The 17,092-nt window shown below is 39.3% G+C and overlaps 2 protein-coding genes across 2 annotated transcripts in view; both read left to right on the top strand.

Moving 5' to 3' along the window:
• LOC138024162 (glutaryl-CoA dehydrogenase, mitochondrial-like) overlaps positions 1–6,267 on the top strand; it is a 20,936-nt gene extending 14,669 nt beyond the window's left edge. Inside the window, exons 11-15 of the mRNA XM_068871269.1 lie at positions 2,860–2,929; positions 3,721–3,776; positions 4,021–4,109; positions 4,967–5,038; positions 5,725–6,267. Of these exons, the coding sequence (XP_068727370.1) occupies positions 2,860–2,929; positions 3,721–3,776; positions 4,021–4,109; positions 4,967–5,038; positions 5,725–5,795 (358 nt within the window). The 3' untranslated portion in view covers positions 5,796–6,267. The remainder of the gene's footprint in view (positions 1–2,859; positions 2,930–3,720; positions 3,777–4,020; positions 4,110–4,966; positions 5,039–5,724) is intronic.
• A 5,363-nt stretch (positions 6,268–11,630) lies between these two features.
• On the top strand, positions 11,631–15,707 carry LOC138023924 (uncharacterized). The gene is made up of 3 exons (XM_068871009.1): positions 11,631–11,784; positions 11,869–11,975; positions 14,105–15,707. Exons 1-3 carry the CDS (start codon positions 11,735–11,737, stop codon positions 15,469–15,471), a joined length of 1,524 nt encoding a protein of 507 aa, XP_068727110.1. The 5' UTR covers positions 11,631–11,734; the 3' UTR covers positions 15,472–15,707.
• The last annotated feature ends 1,385 nt before the right edge of the window (positions 15,708–17,092 follow it).

The raw sequence follows: 17,092 nt of genomic DNA, 5'->3' as shown, positions 1-17,092 counted from the left end.
GTCGGCAGCAGCACTAACACTTTATCTCCAGGTACAAACTTCCTGACCTTAGTCTTTCGGTCGTAATAATGCTTGCCTTTGTTCTGGGCTTTCTGAAGCTTGGTGTGCGCCAGCTTGAGGGTATCTTCAAGCTTCTCGCGTAGCTCAAACACATACTGATTGCTGTTCTTTACCTCAGGCTCCTCCAGCTCTTTCGTCCAAAGCTCTTTGAGAATAAACATCGGTCCTCTGACAGCTCTTCCATACAGCAACTCAAATGGCGAAAAACCAGTAGATTCCTGAGGAACTTCACGATATGCAAACAGCAACGGGTTAATATAGCGATGCCACTGTCTTGGCTGTTTGCTGCACAATCTCTTTAACATGCTCTTCATTGTTCCATTAAACTTTTCCGTCAGGCCATTACTCATAGGATGATAAGGAGTCGTGGTGAGCTGTTTAATGCTCAAAAGCCACGTCACTTCCTTCATACACTCAGAGATGAACTGCATACCAAGGTCACTCAAGATCTCTTCAGGCACTCCCAAACGACTAAAGGTATCCACCAATGCTTCTGCCACAGTCTCAGTATCAATGTTCTTCAGCGGCGGGACAGCTTCAGGATAATGAGTTGCAAAGTCGACCAATGTCAATATATATCTATGACCGTCCTCACTCGGGGGAACAATAGGTCCAACCAGGTCGATTTCTACTCTCTTAAACGGCTTGTCAATTAATGGCATCTTCTCTAGGGGAAACTTCGCTACGGAAACCTTGTTAACTGTCTTTTGACGTACATCGCAGGACTTGCAATAACGAGTCACGTCCCCTTGAATGCCTGGCCAATAGAACGCGCTTTGAATCTTATCAGTCGTTTTCTTTATTCCCATGTGACCTCCCATGATCGATCCGTGCGCTAGTTCCATTATTCGACCTCTCAGCTGCACAGGAACCATAACCTGCTTCAGGGGTTTACCTCCGTTCTCATAAGGGTGCTTGTAGACGCGGTACAGAACTCCACCTTTCACTTCAAATGAAGTCTCAGCCTGGCCTCTCACAACTACGTCATCTTTCTGCCAAAATTTCTGTAGGCTCTCGTCATCACTGCACGCTGCATTTGCTTGAGCTTTTCTCTATCAACTACAGGACTTTCTTTGGTGCCCGGTACCTTCAGCGGAATATGTTCTCCAGCTTTCTTAGCTTGACTTCTCGTGGTTACAGCACAAGCTTCTTGTACAGGAACTTGCCAGCTTGGGTCTGGGTCGTCAGCGGCTCTTGCGCCTGGTACATTACCAATAATTAAATCATAAACAGCATCGGAAAGACACTGCGCTTCCACTTGGCCCTTGAGATAAGGTGTATCAACATCAATCTTTGCGATGGGAACTTTCCTTGCCGTATTGTCAATGAGCAGCATAACATTAAATTCGCCAGTAAACTGATCCTCGGACACAAGGTCCCTCTTTACTACAATTCCACTACAACCAGTATCTCTCAGGACATCAACAGGCTTCTCTCCAACTCTTCCCTTCACGACAGGCATTTTACTTCTTCCTCCAGTCAACGGTTCAACACAAGCACTACTCAACAATGGAATCTTCTTACCACAGGCTAACAGCAACTTATCATCTTTAATACAGGCCTTAACTTCTTCATCAGTAGGTTTATCCTCAGGTGGTTGAACTAGACAACTGGCACTCACTTGACCACGCCGCACAGGGTTACCATCCTTACTTTGTCCTCCTGATATGCGTCCACCTGATCGACAGTTTCTAGCATCATGTCCCTGCTTGCCACACAGAAAACACTTCTTTGTTAGGGTTGGGCAGTTGACAGCTTTATGACCTTGGGTGTTGCACTTAAAGCAATGCAGAGTCACGCAATGCTATTTTTCGTAACATTATTATTATTATTATTAGTAGTAGTAGTAGTAGTAGTAGTAGTAGTAGTAGTAGTGGTAGTGGTAGTGGTAGTGGTAGTGGTAGTGGTAGTGGTAGTGGTAGTGGTAGTGGTAGTGGTAGTGGTAGTGGTAGCAGTGGTAGTGGTAGTGGTAGTGGTAGTGGTAGTGGTAGTGGTAGTGGTAGTAGTAGTAGTAGTAGTAGTAGTATGATTTCCAGCCTTGATACCATGTGTTCTGTTGATACACGTGTTAAATTATATTGTCTATTCCACTCAAAATGTTGAGAATAAAAAAGAACATTAATTTTAACGAAAACTTTGCTCTTAGGCTTGCTCAAAAAGAGACACTGTAGCATACTTGGAAAATGACTGCTATTTTTGTACAGGTCACAGGGCATAGGTCGGATTTAAAGGTCACTGTTGTAAAAATGATAGAAAAAACCCTAACCCTATATTAATGCTAACTCTAGACCTAAAAACTATTATTTTGGCCAAAGGTTACATTACAAAAGGGTTAGAGTTGCTTTAGTGATGTTAAGGCATTGACCTGCAAACCTGACCTGTGACCTGTAACCTGTGACCTGTGACCTGCAAAAAATACCTGCCTCTTGGGAAAGTGGTCTTTACTCTATTTTACAAATTCAGCTTCCATCGCTTTGTATTCTGGGTAGCTGAGGATGGCAGAAGTTTCTGTCGAAACATGTTTTATAAACTCAAAGGTTTTGTCGTTTTCTTAAAATCCATTCAATATATTTATTAACTTTCATGAATGGTGCAACAATCAGCCAATTCAGGATGTATGTTTGTTATGTTGGTTTCCAATGTCTGAAGAAATACTTATCATGTTTTCTCTGGCTTTACTGTTAAGTTGCAGCTCTGTCTTAATTCAATTTAAAATTTATGACCCTCGTGTACAATAATTTGAACTGGAAAATGCATAGCCATTAATTTCAGCTAGTTTGCATTCAATAACTTTTTCAGACAACAGTTCAGACGACCCCTCGCAGCAAATCAACTCATGCAAAAGAAAATGGCTGACATGACAACTGAGGTAACTTCATGTTCATGTCTTAATCTTTTTTACAGCTTCCTGCTAGTCCAATACTAACCACTGATCACTTTTTAATGTTTCTAGAGTGGTTTTAACCCATGACTCCTGAACCATCCAGCATTTACGAGTAAAATCGTCCCGCGCTAGACGGAGTAAAAGAGAGACAATAAGCCACGGCTTACTCTGGCCACGGCATACATAATACGCGAAAGCAACTATTTATACGAGTATAAACTCCCAGGCCAGGATAAGCCACGGCTTGAGAAAGCCATGAACGTAGATTTGGTACCATTTATACGGGGTGTTTGCGTCTTATGTTAGCCATGGCTTATTTTCTCTTGCATAAACAGCCCTAATGTGTTAAGCTGCTGATCACAGTTTTTGTTTTCAGCCAACAGTTAGTACAGCTCATCACTGAATGTTCATCACTAATTATTTTGTTATTTGTCTGTGCTGTGTTAGCCTGCATATACAATCCTCACATCACTTTGGCCAGCCTTGCAGCATTCAAATGCAATGTGAGTCAGCTCACATATTCGCAGTCTAGTGCTGTGGAATATTTTCCTATTCCCTGATGGTGCTGTCGACAGGCGGAAGCTTGGAATAAAACCCAAACTGAGATCACAAGCTTAAGGCCTCACCTCAACAATGTATCAAGCTGTTATGTTTTAATCTCTTAGAATTCTGATTTGTTTGGTGTGCTGCATCTGTGTTGATTGGTCAGAGTAATTTCCTTGGCCTTGGTGTGTTGATGCTCATATGATTAAACTGCACTCTATGGTTCTTTTCAGATAAGTATTGGACTTCAAAGCTGCTTGCAGGTTGGACGACTGAAAGATGAAGGAATGTAAGCCAATAGTCAACCAAAGGGTTTTTACTCTCTCTTGGCACTGAAACAGCATTTCTCAGAAATAGAGTAACTCAGTATTTTCCTTCAAATCTCAGCTGAGCTTTCCTTCTGTTATGTCAGTAATCTGTTGGCCGACTGTAGGTTAACTGTTGATGCATGTCAGCCGACAGTTGATTACAGGAACCTTTTTTCAATTTTACTGAAACATTTTTTTGTGACTTTTAAAATTTATGTCTGCAAGGTACTGCCCGGAGATGATATCTTTGATCAAACGCAATTCATGTGGAAAAGCACTAGACATTGCCAGAATGGCAAGGGACATGCTTGGTGGTAAGTTGGAAGGAGTGTTTCTGTTATCCGTTTTGCCTTGTGAATGAGCACTTAGTAGAAGCTGAAGTCGCTGCACGAATTCATCCATGAACTGGGGATGAGTTAATTAAAGGTAAAGAAAGGACCCTGTATTCTACATGTCTTCCAACCTGTGCATTTCAAGGCAAACCATGTACACTTTTTCTCCTAAATTATTGATGGTTTGCATCTGATGTTACGGTGGTAATGTTGGATGGCAAGAACTATAACCTGTCTCTCCACTGGGGACTAAACTTTATTATTATGGAAATTCTGTAAAAATAAAATGTATTGTATTGCCATCAAACTTGGCCGCCGCGTGTCTTGTCATGTGGGTGCAAACCAAGAATTAGGACAACTTCCAATCACCATCCTGATATCAAGGTTTTGATATTCCATAATGTGGCATTTGCATGCACAAGTGGGCCCAAATGGTCGTTTAATCAAGAGTGTGTTTTGGATTTAATTGTGAAGAACTTAGTGGTAATTCTGATAGGTAATAATGTGGCAGTTAAATTGTGCATCTTGTGTATTCATATTCAAAATACCCTTTAAACTCTTAACTGGAGTGAGGTGTAGGATTGCAGAAAATTAATTCAGTTTTTAAAGCGACGATGCAAATGATATGCATTGTGGTTTTCGGGAGTGTCTGAACTGGACTAAAAAATTCTTATATTTGAATAGCCAGTGGAATTCTTATTTAAACATTGCTTGAAAAGATACGAAAGCTGTTATCAATCATTCCAAATAGTGTTTTCTAGTAGCCAAGTTACGGTTTGCAGTTCTGAGAGTTGCAAATAACCAGTATAATTTTTCATTTCGTTTTGTGAAAATTGTAGGAAACGGGATCTCCGATGAATACCACGTCATTCGCCATGTGATGAATTTGGAAGCTGTCAACACATATGAAGGTATCTGCAAAAATACCTCTTGCATCCTTACAGTGCACCCAACTCGAGATTTTGCTTTCAATATCCGTAAAAGTAAACAAAACTGGCAGGAATGGGTGTAAAATTTCCCATTACGGAGGCAGCGTGAAAGGAAAAGAGCCATTATCCTTTAGAACCAGAAAATAACTGCTAGTTTTGTCAACTTTGTATACTTATGCAGGGGCCAAAAAATGTGAAATCCAGAGGAGATTCTGGCATAATGTGTTCATTCTAGTTAGGGAGATTTATCTTGACAGTGAGAAGTATTCAATGTTTCGCGAAAGTCTTGTTTACGTCTAGTTTAATTCTGGCAACTTTGTCAGTGGTATGCTACGAAGACAAGTTGCTTGACATGACCATTCAAACTTATATAGCAACTGTAGATTTAACTAATGACCTGCAAAGGAATGTCTCTTTTTAAAGTACGAATGCTAACTAAGAATTCAAGGTCATAATCTTTAACGCTTATGAAAACGCCTTAATCCCCTTTCCAAGAACCGTAACAAGGAGAGAATTTGGGCACACTTAAGTGAACACATCACATGAAATAAGAGCAACTCCATGTTTCCAATACCATCCAAATCTTTGCTAACTTCCAACATTCCACTAATATTCAAACTGTGGTATGTCGTTAGACCGACTTAATTGATTCACGTTTCTTTCTTGAGGAACCCATGATATCCACGCCTTGATTCTTGGAAGAGCTATCACTGGGATACAAGCTTTCACAGGGAGATGAATCAAGAAGACTAGCGACTATCAATGACTTACAAAGTGCGGCAGTCTCGTGCATCGTCTTTAATTAATCATGGAGAAAAGTTGCAGTTATTGCTGTCAAATCAATTTAAATATCTATACCCCTCTCTGGATGGTTGAACTACAAATGCATGGCAACTTTGAAAGAACTTGTCCAAGTTTTCGTTGAAACATAAATTCAGTTAAGGTATTAAAAAGATTTTCTAGATCTTTGGCTGTAGTTCGGATAATTTGTCTCGACTACTCAATTTAAAATGAAGAGGATAGCTGAACGGCAATCACGTTTGTGCCAACGTGTTTGACTTAAAATTCTCTTCAATATTTAAAGGACTTCAACTATCTCAAATATCTATTTGTTGAAGGACAAAGACTTGAGCAAAAAATGTACTGCCTATCTTTTCTTGAAGTAATAAAAGGTAGTTTTGTATGACCAAAAACGTCATTTAAGATTGCAAGATCGTGTTTCTTTGGCTTTTTCGCGATTATTCCCGTTTACTTGACCTCTACAAACTACCTGAGCTACCCTCTACCTGAACGGTGTTCAATAAAAACAAAAACAAAAAAAAATTTATTATTACAAGTGTTATGTGCTGACGTTTTCATAGCCCTCAAGATTTGGTCATTGTATTCGCAGAAAACGGGACAAACGGTTCAAAAGCTAAAATCCATGAGCAGTGCTGTTCTTTTGCTCATTAAACGTCGCTATGTAATGCCTTTCTCGTCGCTGTCGTAGCTCCTAAGGTCCTCGATTTTATTTTTAAAGGACCAGACTTGAAATTAAACTTCTTATCGTGAGGAAGGGAGATGGTGCCACCATTTGCAGTCTGTCCTGGTAGTGTCCACTTGTAAAAACTTGTCAAAGATGCTCAAAACTGACATAGCATTTACTGACTTTATTTTATTTCATTCATTCTTTCATTTTTTACCAGATACTTTTCATTTGTTTTCCATTCGTGTAAACTTATCATTGCTGAAGTGCGCATGTAAGATAGTGTGAAACAAGGCTCTGCCGGTTTCTGTAATCTTTTGATTGTGTAATAAATATAACTGCGATGCATAAACTTTGGGTACGTTGGATTGACCGTTCTCCGGAATAGGAACACATGGAATAGAAGTTAGAAATCCTTGGTTTTTGCGGAGATCAGTTCACATTAAAATTGTAAAAAAGCTGCTAAAATGCTATTTCCAACATGCAGTATCTGTGGTATCCTCGTTGCCTCAAAACGCCAGACAACCGTTTTAAATCATTACTCCAAGTATTCTTATTCCGGAATAGGGTCAATCGATCGCACCCCTAATGTAAATATGCAGGGCATAGCAATTCTAGGAGCTGTCATATACAGTAGTTTGTTGACAGCTTCCATTGTACCTTTTAGAAACTTGCACTCCAATCATTTGTATCCAATATGAGAATTTCAACTTTTTTCTTTTCAAATTTCCTGGACACCACCATCTTAAATAACTGTTACGTGTTACAGTTGCCCTGTTGTTATTATAGAAAAGCTCTCAGTGTCAGAAAAATAGCACAACTGGAACACATCACAAGGATTCAAGATTGCGGCACGCGGGAAGATTCGGAGTAAAAAAAAACTATTTTAAAATTCTTTTTATTTTAATTCAAATAAGTGAGATTGCAAACATTACTTCTTTCGGTTTTAAGTTATCATTTTGTGAGGATGGAGGTTTCCTTCTAGTGACCTCCCTTCTGGCTGGTACACTCTCAAAATTATCACCATCAGATTTAGATAAACTGAAGTCTATTCATCTTGCTGTTTTGTCTCAGAGCATTACCCTCGTATCATGACATTGTCACATCAAAAAGACACCCATGCTATACATGACTCGAGAAACGTGCATTGAACAAACGCGTGAAGTTTAAAGTAAGAGTCGGCGCCACCAACTTCGGACACAGTGTAGGCTACCTGTAGCCTTATTTTCTGTTGGAAAACTGTATAAATGCCTATCTTGGCCTTTCCTGAACAAAGAGAAGCATGGATGCACACCTTTTACGGCTAACGGTTAAACCCCATTGAGACCCTCATTAAACAAACTGGTCAATGCTTTCACTGGTATTACTCGCTCGTGCATTTGTAATTCTTAACAATGCCAAACCAATCTGTAAAGTTCTGGTTGGTTTAATTTAGGGAGCTTAAAAAATTTGAAAATTGTGTTGTTTGTTCATGGTCAAGGCCAAAAAAGCGAACAAAGACATAAAACAAAGAAGCTTGTTGTGTTCCCTAACCACTTCAGTTTATTAACTATGATTAGATGGACGCCTCCAAGAAATTTGTATGTTCATGTATAAAGTCAAGCACGCCCATAACCGTTAGCCGTGAAAGGGCCAAACATTTAACCCTCAGGAGTAAAAATGCTTAAAATTTAACCGTTAGCTGTAAAAACCACTACCCTATTGAGACCCTCTTGACCTTGCACCATCGCTCAACTCTTGAACAACGCTGCGTTTTTCAAAACGTTTTCGGCGTTGAATGAAGATGAAAATACTGTGAAGCTATCTCACTTTTCCAAATTACAGTTATTGGGTTCAAATCCTCCGTTGTTTAATTTAGCTTTCTTTTTAGCCCGCTAACAGGAAATTCCTCTCCCGCGAACTGGTGAAAGCTTAATGAATCAGTCGATTCCAACAGTACTCATCTCTCCAGAGCATTAGCGGGGCATTTCCTTCATTAGAAATCCCAGGGATCGGGCATTAGTCATGCCTCCGTCAACCCCACGGCATTTGACACCTTGATGTTTACCTTGCAGAAGTATGATATCGTTTTAGTGATGATTTCATAAAAAATACATGAAATTTGTGGTCGACTTGGTCTGAAGAGGTCATAAACGAGTTGGAAGACCTGTAGAGCGAACGATCACTGCAACGGTACCAAGAATTAGCTACCTAGGTCATTCTGCGCCTTAGTTTGACTTGAATAAGAATTTGGTAGTATAAAAGCATGGATTAAAGCATTAGCCCAAAAGCATGGATTTTGACTTTTATTTCTCATAGACTCCAGGGACATTTGAACACCTTACTTGTCCCCAGCCAAGAACAAAAAAAAAAAAAGAAAACGCAAATTAAAAAAATGAAAACGCAAATACAAAAAGAAAACGCAAACGAAAATGCTTCCAAACAGAGCTGCTACTAATGGTTTCATTATGTTTACGGATTTGAGAAGCAGTTTAAGGAAGATCTTTTTTTCAAGAAGACAATTCCTCTAATGGCGTGACGGTATACCAAAGGTATTATATACGTTGGCCCAGAAGGCTCAAACACAAACTAAAAAGAAAACGCAAACAAAAAAGAAGACGCAAATAAAAAAATGAAAACGCAAATAAAAAAGAAAACGCAAATAAAAAAATGAAAACGCAAATAAAAAAGATGAAAACGCAAATAAAAAAAGACAACGCAAACAAAAAAGCAAACCGCACATAAAAAAATGAAAACTCTAATAAAAAAATGAAAACGCAAATAATGAAAACGCAAATAAAAAAATGACAACGCAAATAGAAAAGAAAACGCAAATAAAAAAGTGAAAACGCAAATAAAAAAAAACCCAAACAAAAAAGGGGCAAAACTGTGATGTTAGGCCCATAAGAAGTCCCATACATAACAACTTTAAACGTTATATAAATTATACGGTAAAAAGTGTCCCTTTACACCAACCTTCTACCACGTTTACCTACGTTAGTCCCCTTTACCCTCATCTACCCTAAGTTACCCTCGCTCTGCCACAGCAACCGTCATGTACTCTTCCTTAGCCTCGTTCTATCAAGTTAACCACGCTTACCCCTATCTACCCTAAGTTGGCCCCTTTATACCTCGCTAACCTTCGTCTACCCTACGTTAACCTCGTTCTACCACGTTAAGAACTTCCATATAGCTTCTGTAGGTTCCTTAAGTTAGCGTATATTCCCCGCAAAAACTCCAAGTTCAGTAGGAAATTCTCTTAGTTTCAAAAAACAAACAAAGATGCCCCTTTCGTAGCTTCAGTATGTTCCTTTTTTTTTACTAATTTCAATCATAAATGAAGGAACGATGCCGAACATTCGAAAATAACAGTACTGGGCCCGGTTGTTCGAAAGCCGATTAGCTTAATCCAGGATTAGCGTAAACTTTTGTTTCGTGTTTTCAACTTTTTGGTGAAAGGTTGTTTTGCTTATTTTTGTTTTTCAAGATTGACTTCTTCTAATGTAAAGTTTTGCCAAATATCAACGTTGAACAGCATTTAGTAGTGGAGTAATAAACTCCTTGGTTAATTTTTAATATGGGATTAGCGTTAATCGGCTTTTGAACAACCGGGCCCTGGGGAATAACGACAAAAATTGAAACAAAAAAAATTGGAAAAAAAAAGCAGATACCGCGACCCCGGCCCCGGGCCCGCGTTTTGGCTACTACCGTCATTGTGAAATGACATTTATTTGGGAAGCCAACAATATTTCTTTAACTTCCTGGTAAATACAATTTATTGCTAGGACTTGCTAGTGGGAAGATTATTTACATGAAATTCACGCTTTTTGCGAATTTTGAGTGTCCTGAAATTACATCATTTGCGTGAAAATATATCCCTTACTTTAACCCAAAAACATTCAGATAGTAACAAAATTCATATTTATTAACCATTTCTTCTGCTTTTGTGCTTGTCAGCATTGTGGTTTGCGATAATTCGCAAGTCTGTTTTTGTATCTCGTGGATGTTCAGATTTTCAATTACATAGCCACTCAACCTCGCGATTATGTAAATAGTTCACCCTGAAGTCAAAGTAGATACGTTCTCAGGAATCCGACAAAGAAGGCTTCCTGACCCGACAGATGAAATGTAAATATTCATTTAAATATTAAAACAAAATTAAAAAACCAAAGACGTTGTTTTACTCTGAAAACGACGAATGATTAACATTCTTTTCCGTAGTTCATTCAATTGAAACAAGGTGATCGCATGCACCTTTATGGCCTAGCATGTGATCAATCTCTTCCTTTTGACAAAATATCATAAATGTCACAGACTGCAGAAATCTTCTTGTTTTTACGATTGATTGTCATTAATCTTTCGATGAGAATTCGATTGAGATATATAATATATATATGGATATAGATATATAAACTATGTTATTTTTTTCCTTCATCTGTCTTTGGCTTGTCTTTTTCTGTTAACTCCTGGCTTTTACGGTACTTTTTGGTGCAAACGTAAAGCCAAACAATGTTTTGACCTGGAATCAGATTAGACTAATGAGAAGAGGAATTATGAAGCGGAAACAACATCTTCAGTCTTTTCTTAGTGTGTGCAATAAACGTTTGCTTAGTGCAACTGCAAGACATGCATGAAATACTGGAAAATGTCCATCAGAACAATTTGCAATTAATTTTTTGCAGACTATTTATTTAAAGAAGAAACGAGTGAATTTTACTCAACAGCGTGTTTTGTTATCTTTAAACTGGATTTATTACCAAAGCTTAAAAAACTAAAAGACCTCAAAATGGGACAGGACATTACAAAATAATTAATGGTGCGAACGTGTGAGCCAAAGGGCCTCTGCTAGCGCGACATGTGGGTGACCCTCAAATGGTTTTAATGACCCCCCCACCCCAAATTGAAAAAAAAATCACTGAAAACCACCCAATTCAGTGCGTTCTGCTTTTGTGTAACACGTACCACAGGCAACCCAGTGTACGCTTTATGGAGGGTCTAGTTTGTTTTTATTTGCGTTTTCATTTTCTTTATTTGCGTTTTCTTTTTATTATTTGCATTTCCTTTTTTTTAATTTGCGTTTCCTTTTTTTTTTTGTTTGAGTTTTCTTTTTAGTTTGTGTTTGAGCCTTCTGGGCCAACATATATAATACCTTTGGTTTACCGTCACTCCATTAGAGGAATTGTCTTCTTGAAAAAAAGATCTTCCTTAAACTGCTTCTCAGATCCCTAAACATAATGAAACCATTAGTAGCAGCTCTGTTTGGAAGCGTCATCTTCCTTCTTTGGTGAGTGCTGAGATAAATGACGCAACAAAAAAATCAAAGAAAACCTGGATAGCTTTTACTCCTGAACTGTTCTTTTTCTCATAGGATGGGAAGCAGCTCTTCTGGAAAGTTGTTTGAAAAACTCAACTGGAAACAACGAATCCATAGCAAGGGAGTGCGAAAAAACGTGATCAAAAAGCAATCAAACACATGTACGTTGAAAGAAGCACATTGGCTTGGAATTGTTACTTGTCGTACTGGCAATACACATTAGCAGAGCGTGGCCATTTCTAGGAGTATTGATCCACCTCTTTGGGTTTTCTTTCGTAAGAATTACGAAAGCATGAGAAATGCCAGTCAAAGCATTGACCAGTTTATGAGGGGTTTCAATGGGGTTTAACCGTTAGCCGTAAAAGGGCCAAAAATTTAACCGTTAGGCGTAAAAAGGCTTGAAATTTAACAGTTAGCTGTAAAAGTCACTACCCAATTGGGACCCTCGTTTATGTTTAATCAGTAGTGCATCAGCTAGTCTTTAGAAACAAAGAATTACGTACATAACTTGCTTAACAATTTTGGTGCCAAGTACAGTTTTAGTACAAGAATACTCTTATATTCTTCAACTGCAAGCTATAGCAACAAAGGGAGGACAAAATTGTGTTCCACTCAGAGGTCATTTCAGCCTCATTTCTTCGCAGGACCCTTTCAGTTCTTTACAGTTTTTCTTTAACCGTCGTTTTTAACTTAATACTATCTCCGTTTTTACGGTCAACATATAGGCCTCGAAAATATGAGTTTCCTTGGGAGCAAACTAGAAGCCGTTAAAATTTATAAAGTACGTTTCTTGCGATCGCATTCAACGGCTTTCAATTTCTTCAACGGTGACTCTAATTCTCGGGCGCATCAAATTACTTTACCGCTGACTAGTTAGCTCAGCTGATAAAGCGCCGGATTGGAGCAAAAGCCAGAGTCTTAAAATAGTGGTGAGTGAGATCATGCTGGCTGTACATAAAGAACTTTGTCTGAACATAGGTGATCACGTCATTGGGCAGTGTTGTTGCAGTAAGCTGTTGGCCTTCTCTGCTACATCTTTGCAAACTACTATAAGTAACGGACGTTAAAAAACCTAAAACCCTGTTCGAAAAGAGTTGGGGACGTAGTCCACGGACTTGCCGTCTGACGGGACTAATAATGGCTACCAAAGGCGCCTTTAAATACTGACGTCCGATCTTTATCCTGTAGAAAAACTGTAAACTGCCAGGAAACCTTGTGATATGTGCGGTATATGTTCTATGGAAAAAGGTTTGTCTCTGACTCTTGATGTTTTTCAACAGACGTTTCGGCTAGTCCTTAAGCCTTCATCAGTCATATGAGCGCGTGACCATGCAATTCGTCCTCGCGCGATGCCTTTCGAGGCTTCTCTAAGTACGATATGATCGTTCCCAGCGTTCGGGTCTTAAGTAGAGTGCCAGGCTTCGAGGAAAAGTCGCTCGTGGTAATTAGCTTCGAAACCAACGACCTTGACATTTTCAAAGTTCATGATGTGGCTGAAATGGTAGACATGGCTTAAAACTTTGAAGTTTTGGTCAAAACCTGCCACTGCTTTTTTGTGCTCTGCAATTCGGATCTTTAATGATCTTTCTATTTGGCCATAGTACACAAAATTACACTGTGTGCAATTGATTTTGTATACTATGGCTGATTTATGGCGGTCAGAATCGTCTAGCTCTTTGGGGCGCGGAAAAAGGCTGTTGATGGTTAGTTGTGGTTTGTACAGATGTAGCTGTGGTTGATTGTTTGACAGTTTCTTTAAGGGCACTCAGATGTTCGCGCGACAGTTTGGATTCAAATTTAACTGTCAAATCTTGAAGCCTTGTTATTAATGCCTTGATGTTATTATGGCAATGTGTTATTCGCAGTATCAAGTACTTAAGGCCTGCCTTTCTAGCTATTTTGTAGCCCGCTTTAGTTCTAATGGGTGGAGTAAAGTCAGAATTGGAGGCAGGAGACCACGCGCGCAATCTTCGCACTACGTTACTTTGAATAGCGTATGATAACGAACTTTGCTTTCATATCACTGATGAAGGCTTAAGAATTAGCAGAAACGTCTGTTAAAAAATACCAAGAGTCAAAGGCAAACCTTTTTCCATAGAACTTATGACATCTCCTGACTGCACTATTTCCATTTTTAAACATGTGCGGTATATACTTTCGTACAAGGTTTTTAAAAGAATAAGAGCAAACAATTAAGTTTTGTCACGAGGTGATGCGAACCGCACGCAAAGGCCAGAAATGTACTTCTCCGGAAGAGAATTGAGTATTTCTCGATGTCTTTGTTTCTTAGCCCCCAACTTCCTGTCCATGACAGATAACGGCCCTGCTGGAGTGACGAACGTGAAGCAACCTGGGGGTACTTTAGCAGCTGCCGTTGGAGACGGAACAAGCGATGACACTTCCGCCATTCAGGCTATCATTAACCACGCAGCAAGAACCAGCAATAATCAGACGGTTTTCTTTCCTCCTGGTGAATACCTGGTGAGCAGAGACATTTTTATCCGCGGCTCTGTAGAAATTCGTGGCACGGAGAGTGGTATTGCGATCATCAAGGCATCAATACCATATGCCAAGAAAATATATAGCGCCTCACCTGCGAACGCAGTTGCATTGAAACATTTGTGGCTTGATGGAATTCGTGTGGAATTTGATGGTGGAGCCCAGGGAATATCATCTACAAAGGATATGAAAGCGTTTAACTGTGTATTCTTTTCAACGGCAAGTCCAACTGTAACGAATGCTAAGAAGCAACAATTGAAACTGGCACACCTTACAAACGGTACGGTGGAGAGATGTGTGTTTCTGCGCGATTCAAGCGCATTTGGAGTTGCTTCCACATTTAGCAAGACAGTAAGCGTAAACTTTACCAGGAATGTTTGTGGCCTCGACTTGAGTAAGGTAGCCTGGCTGTCCACCGAACTTGAATCAGCAACGCACTGGCTCGTTCAAAAAGAGAAGTTAGGATTTCTTAAGACTCACTACCATCTTGCAGATGACCAAGGCTTCTTTAAGAGTTGCCTTTATGACCAATGCGACGAACACATGACAATATTTAAAAATGTTTTCAACGGAAGTCCCAAAACTGGTTCCCGTCACAAAGACCACGTGGTGTATCTCAAAGGGTTCAATTCAATGATTTTTGAGAGTAACTACGCCCGAGGCTGGCCAGCTGACCCCACGGGTGGCATTAAAGCTCGTAATGGTAAACACCTGTGGCTTGCCCGCAATTACATCGACGGCACAGGGATCCTGATGTACACTCACAGAAAAACCAAGAACTGTCTAAACGATGGTTTTGAGAACGCTGTTATCTACGGAAATCATATTGTACAGCGAAGCAACTATGGGCATCGCGCAAGTGGCATAAGTTACTATGAGCCTCATTTTACTGGGAGAGATGAGAACGTCACGTATTCTGCCAATGAATTTGAGTTTATTGGTGTCAGTGACCCGACTATTTATGAATGCATCTGGCTGACCAACGGTGCTCTGTCCCATCATCACGTGTACCAAGACAATGTGTACTATGGTACCACAACGAAAGTCAAGCTGGAAGCAAGGCACACTGCTCCATCGTTTCAGACGGGAAACATCAGTATACAAATAAAAAATCGATTCAATTATCGTCCTTACAAATTGGATATCCCAACATATTAGACACTGATCTTTCAGATGGCATTCTAGCATATGGCACAGAGTATGGGAATTTTGATTTGAAATTTAATCACGGTGATTACATTAAAAACAAAAATGTGTTTCGCGTGGTAAATGAAATATAACTGATTGCTAACTGAATGTGAATGTGAGTAAAAGAAGTGATTCCCGCTTCTCCCTCGGAAAACACTGTTGTAAATTTTTTAAGTAAAGAATTGTAAATAAAGGTCTAAATAGGCTGTGGACTGAGATTGATCGGCCTGGGATAGCGTCGTTCTCAAAAGAACTCTCATTGTTGACATTCAGTAACGTTTTGACAACCTGAGCCATCTTCAGACTACTTTGGTTCATACAAGTCCTTTGATGTTAGATTTAGATCTCCCTGTCTCTAAAAAAAAAGCCATGTTTTGTTGCCCTTTACATCGACGATGTTATTATCTATGGAAATAATAGATAGCAACGTTTTCTTTAAAGACTCGAAGACAAAATGTTGATTTTCTCCTTTATGGCGACTGGGTCATTTTGCCCGACTCAGTACTAGTCTTTTAAAGTTATCCTCATAGAAGGAGATTGCCCTATAATCGCTAGTTTATCAAATTCACGACCGTCGTTGTTCTCTGAATTTCATACTGCTGAGATTTGTTAAAATGAATTTGAAAGAAGGTGCGAAACGTGGAAATCTGATTTGCTTGTGTAGGAGTTAAAGTTACGGTAAAAACACTGCGTTTTAGCAGATTTGTGATATGAGACTGATAGGTTGACCTTTAGTAATAACTAATGGTTGCATGAAAAAGATTTAGAATCATGGTTTGGACGAGATCACTGACAATGTGGCTTCGCATGTCACAGCAATTTGGTGTTTGCTTTGTTATGTTTTGAAAGTTTTCGAGCGCGCTTTTTCAGCTCTAATTGGCGCTCAAAATCATGAATTACTTTCTTTAAGTCGGTTGCAACTTGTTTGGTTTGCATTGAAAGAATTGTAACGTTTCAGGTGGTAGATAAATTTGCAATCCATGCTATCTTTGACATACGTTTTCCCACTAACGATGTCAACATCCATATATTGGCGCACTGCAGTTGCTTAGTGCAAAGACCTAACCAATATCACCCTACACGCACGGAGGCAAATTACTCACCAGATTTTCTGCACATTTATGGAAAACAGATGAAAATAAAAAAAGATAAATCGCGCCGCAAAGTTGAGTACAATGTTTATTGTTCATGCACTCAAAGCCACCTTTCTGACGCTCTGGTTAATGGAGTACGTACTCGGCAAACCTCCTTAAGGCCGGGGGGCGTGTAAACCATGTTGTGAATTAACTAACGGCAGTTTTGCACTTCTCCTCACACGTTTGGAAGTTAATAGTCTGTTCCTTCTTTATATTGTTAAACGTAACGTTAGGACGGAAAAGTAATAGTGCAAAAAGAAATAACCTGGAAGAGGAATACTATACAGGAACTGTTCTTATCATCACGTACCAGTCCCTTAATCCGATAATTACCAACTCAACAAAAATGACTTTTTAGTTATTAAATGTCAAAATAAGAAAAATCTCACAAAGAAAACAAACAAACAAGTTCGTGCTTCGTTGATGTCAAGGAAAATGAAGACAATGCTTGCTTC

Source organism: Montipora capricornis, chromosome 11 (assembly GCF_036669925.1).
Source record: "Montipora capricornis isolate CH-2021 chromosome 11, ASM3666992v2, whole genome shotgun sequence".
NCBI lineage: Eukaryota > Metazoa > Cnidaria > Anthozoa > Scleractinia > Acroporidae > Montipora > Montipora capricornis.
Note: the sequence above shows the minus strand (reverse complement) of the source record. Positions and strands in the feature narration are given on the sequence as shown.

Bases quoted from the DNA above. Each gene is read 5' to 3' on its own strand.
- LOC138023924 (XM_068871009.1), top strand. From the start codon at position 11,735: ATGAAACCATTAGTAGCAGCTCTGTTTGGAAGCGTCATCTTCCTTCTT. The intron at 11,785-11,868 runs GTGAGTGCTGAG...TTTTTCTCATAG, and splicing joins AGCGTCATCTTCCTTCTTTG to GATGGGAAGCAGCTCTTCTG. The intron at 11,976-14,104 runs GTACGTTGAAAG...TTTGTTTCTTAG, and splicing joins CAAAAAGCAATCAAACACAT to CCCCCAACTTCCTGTCCATG.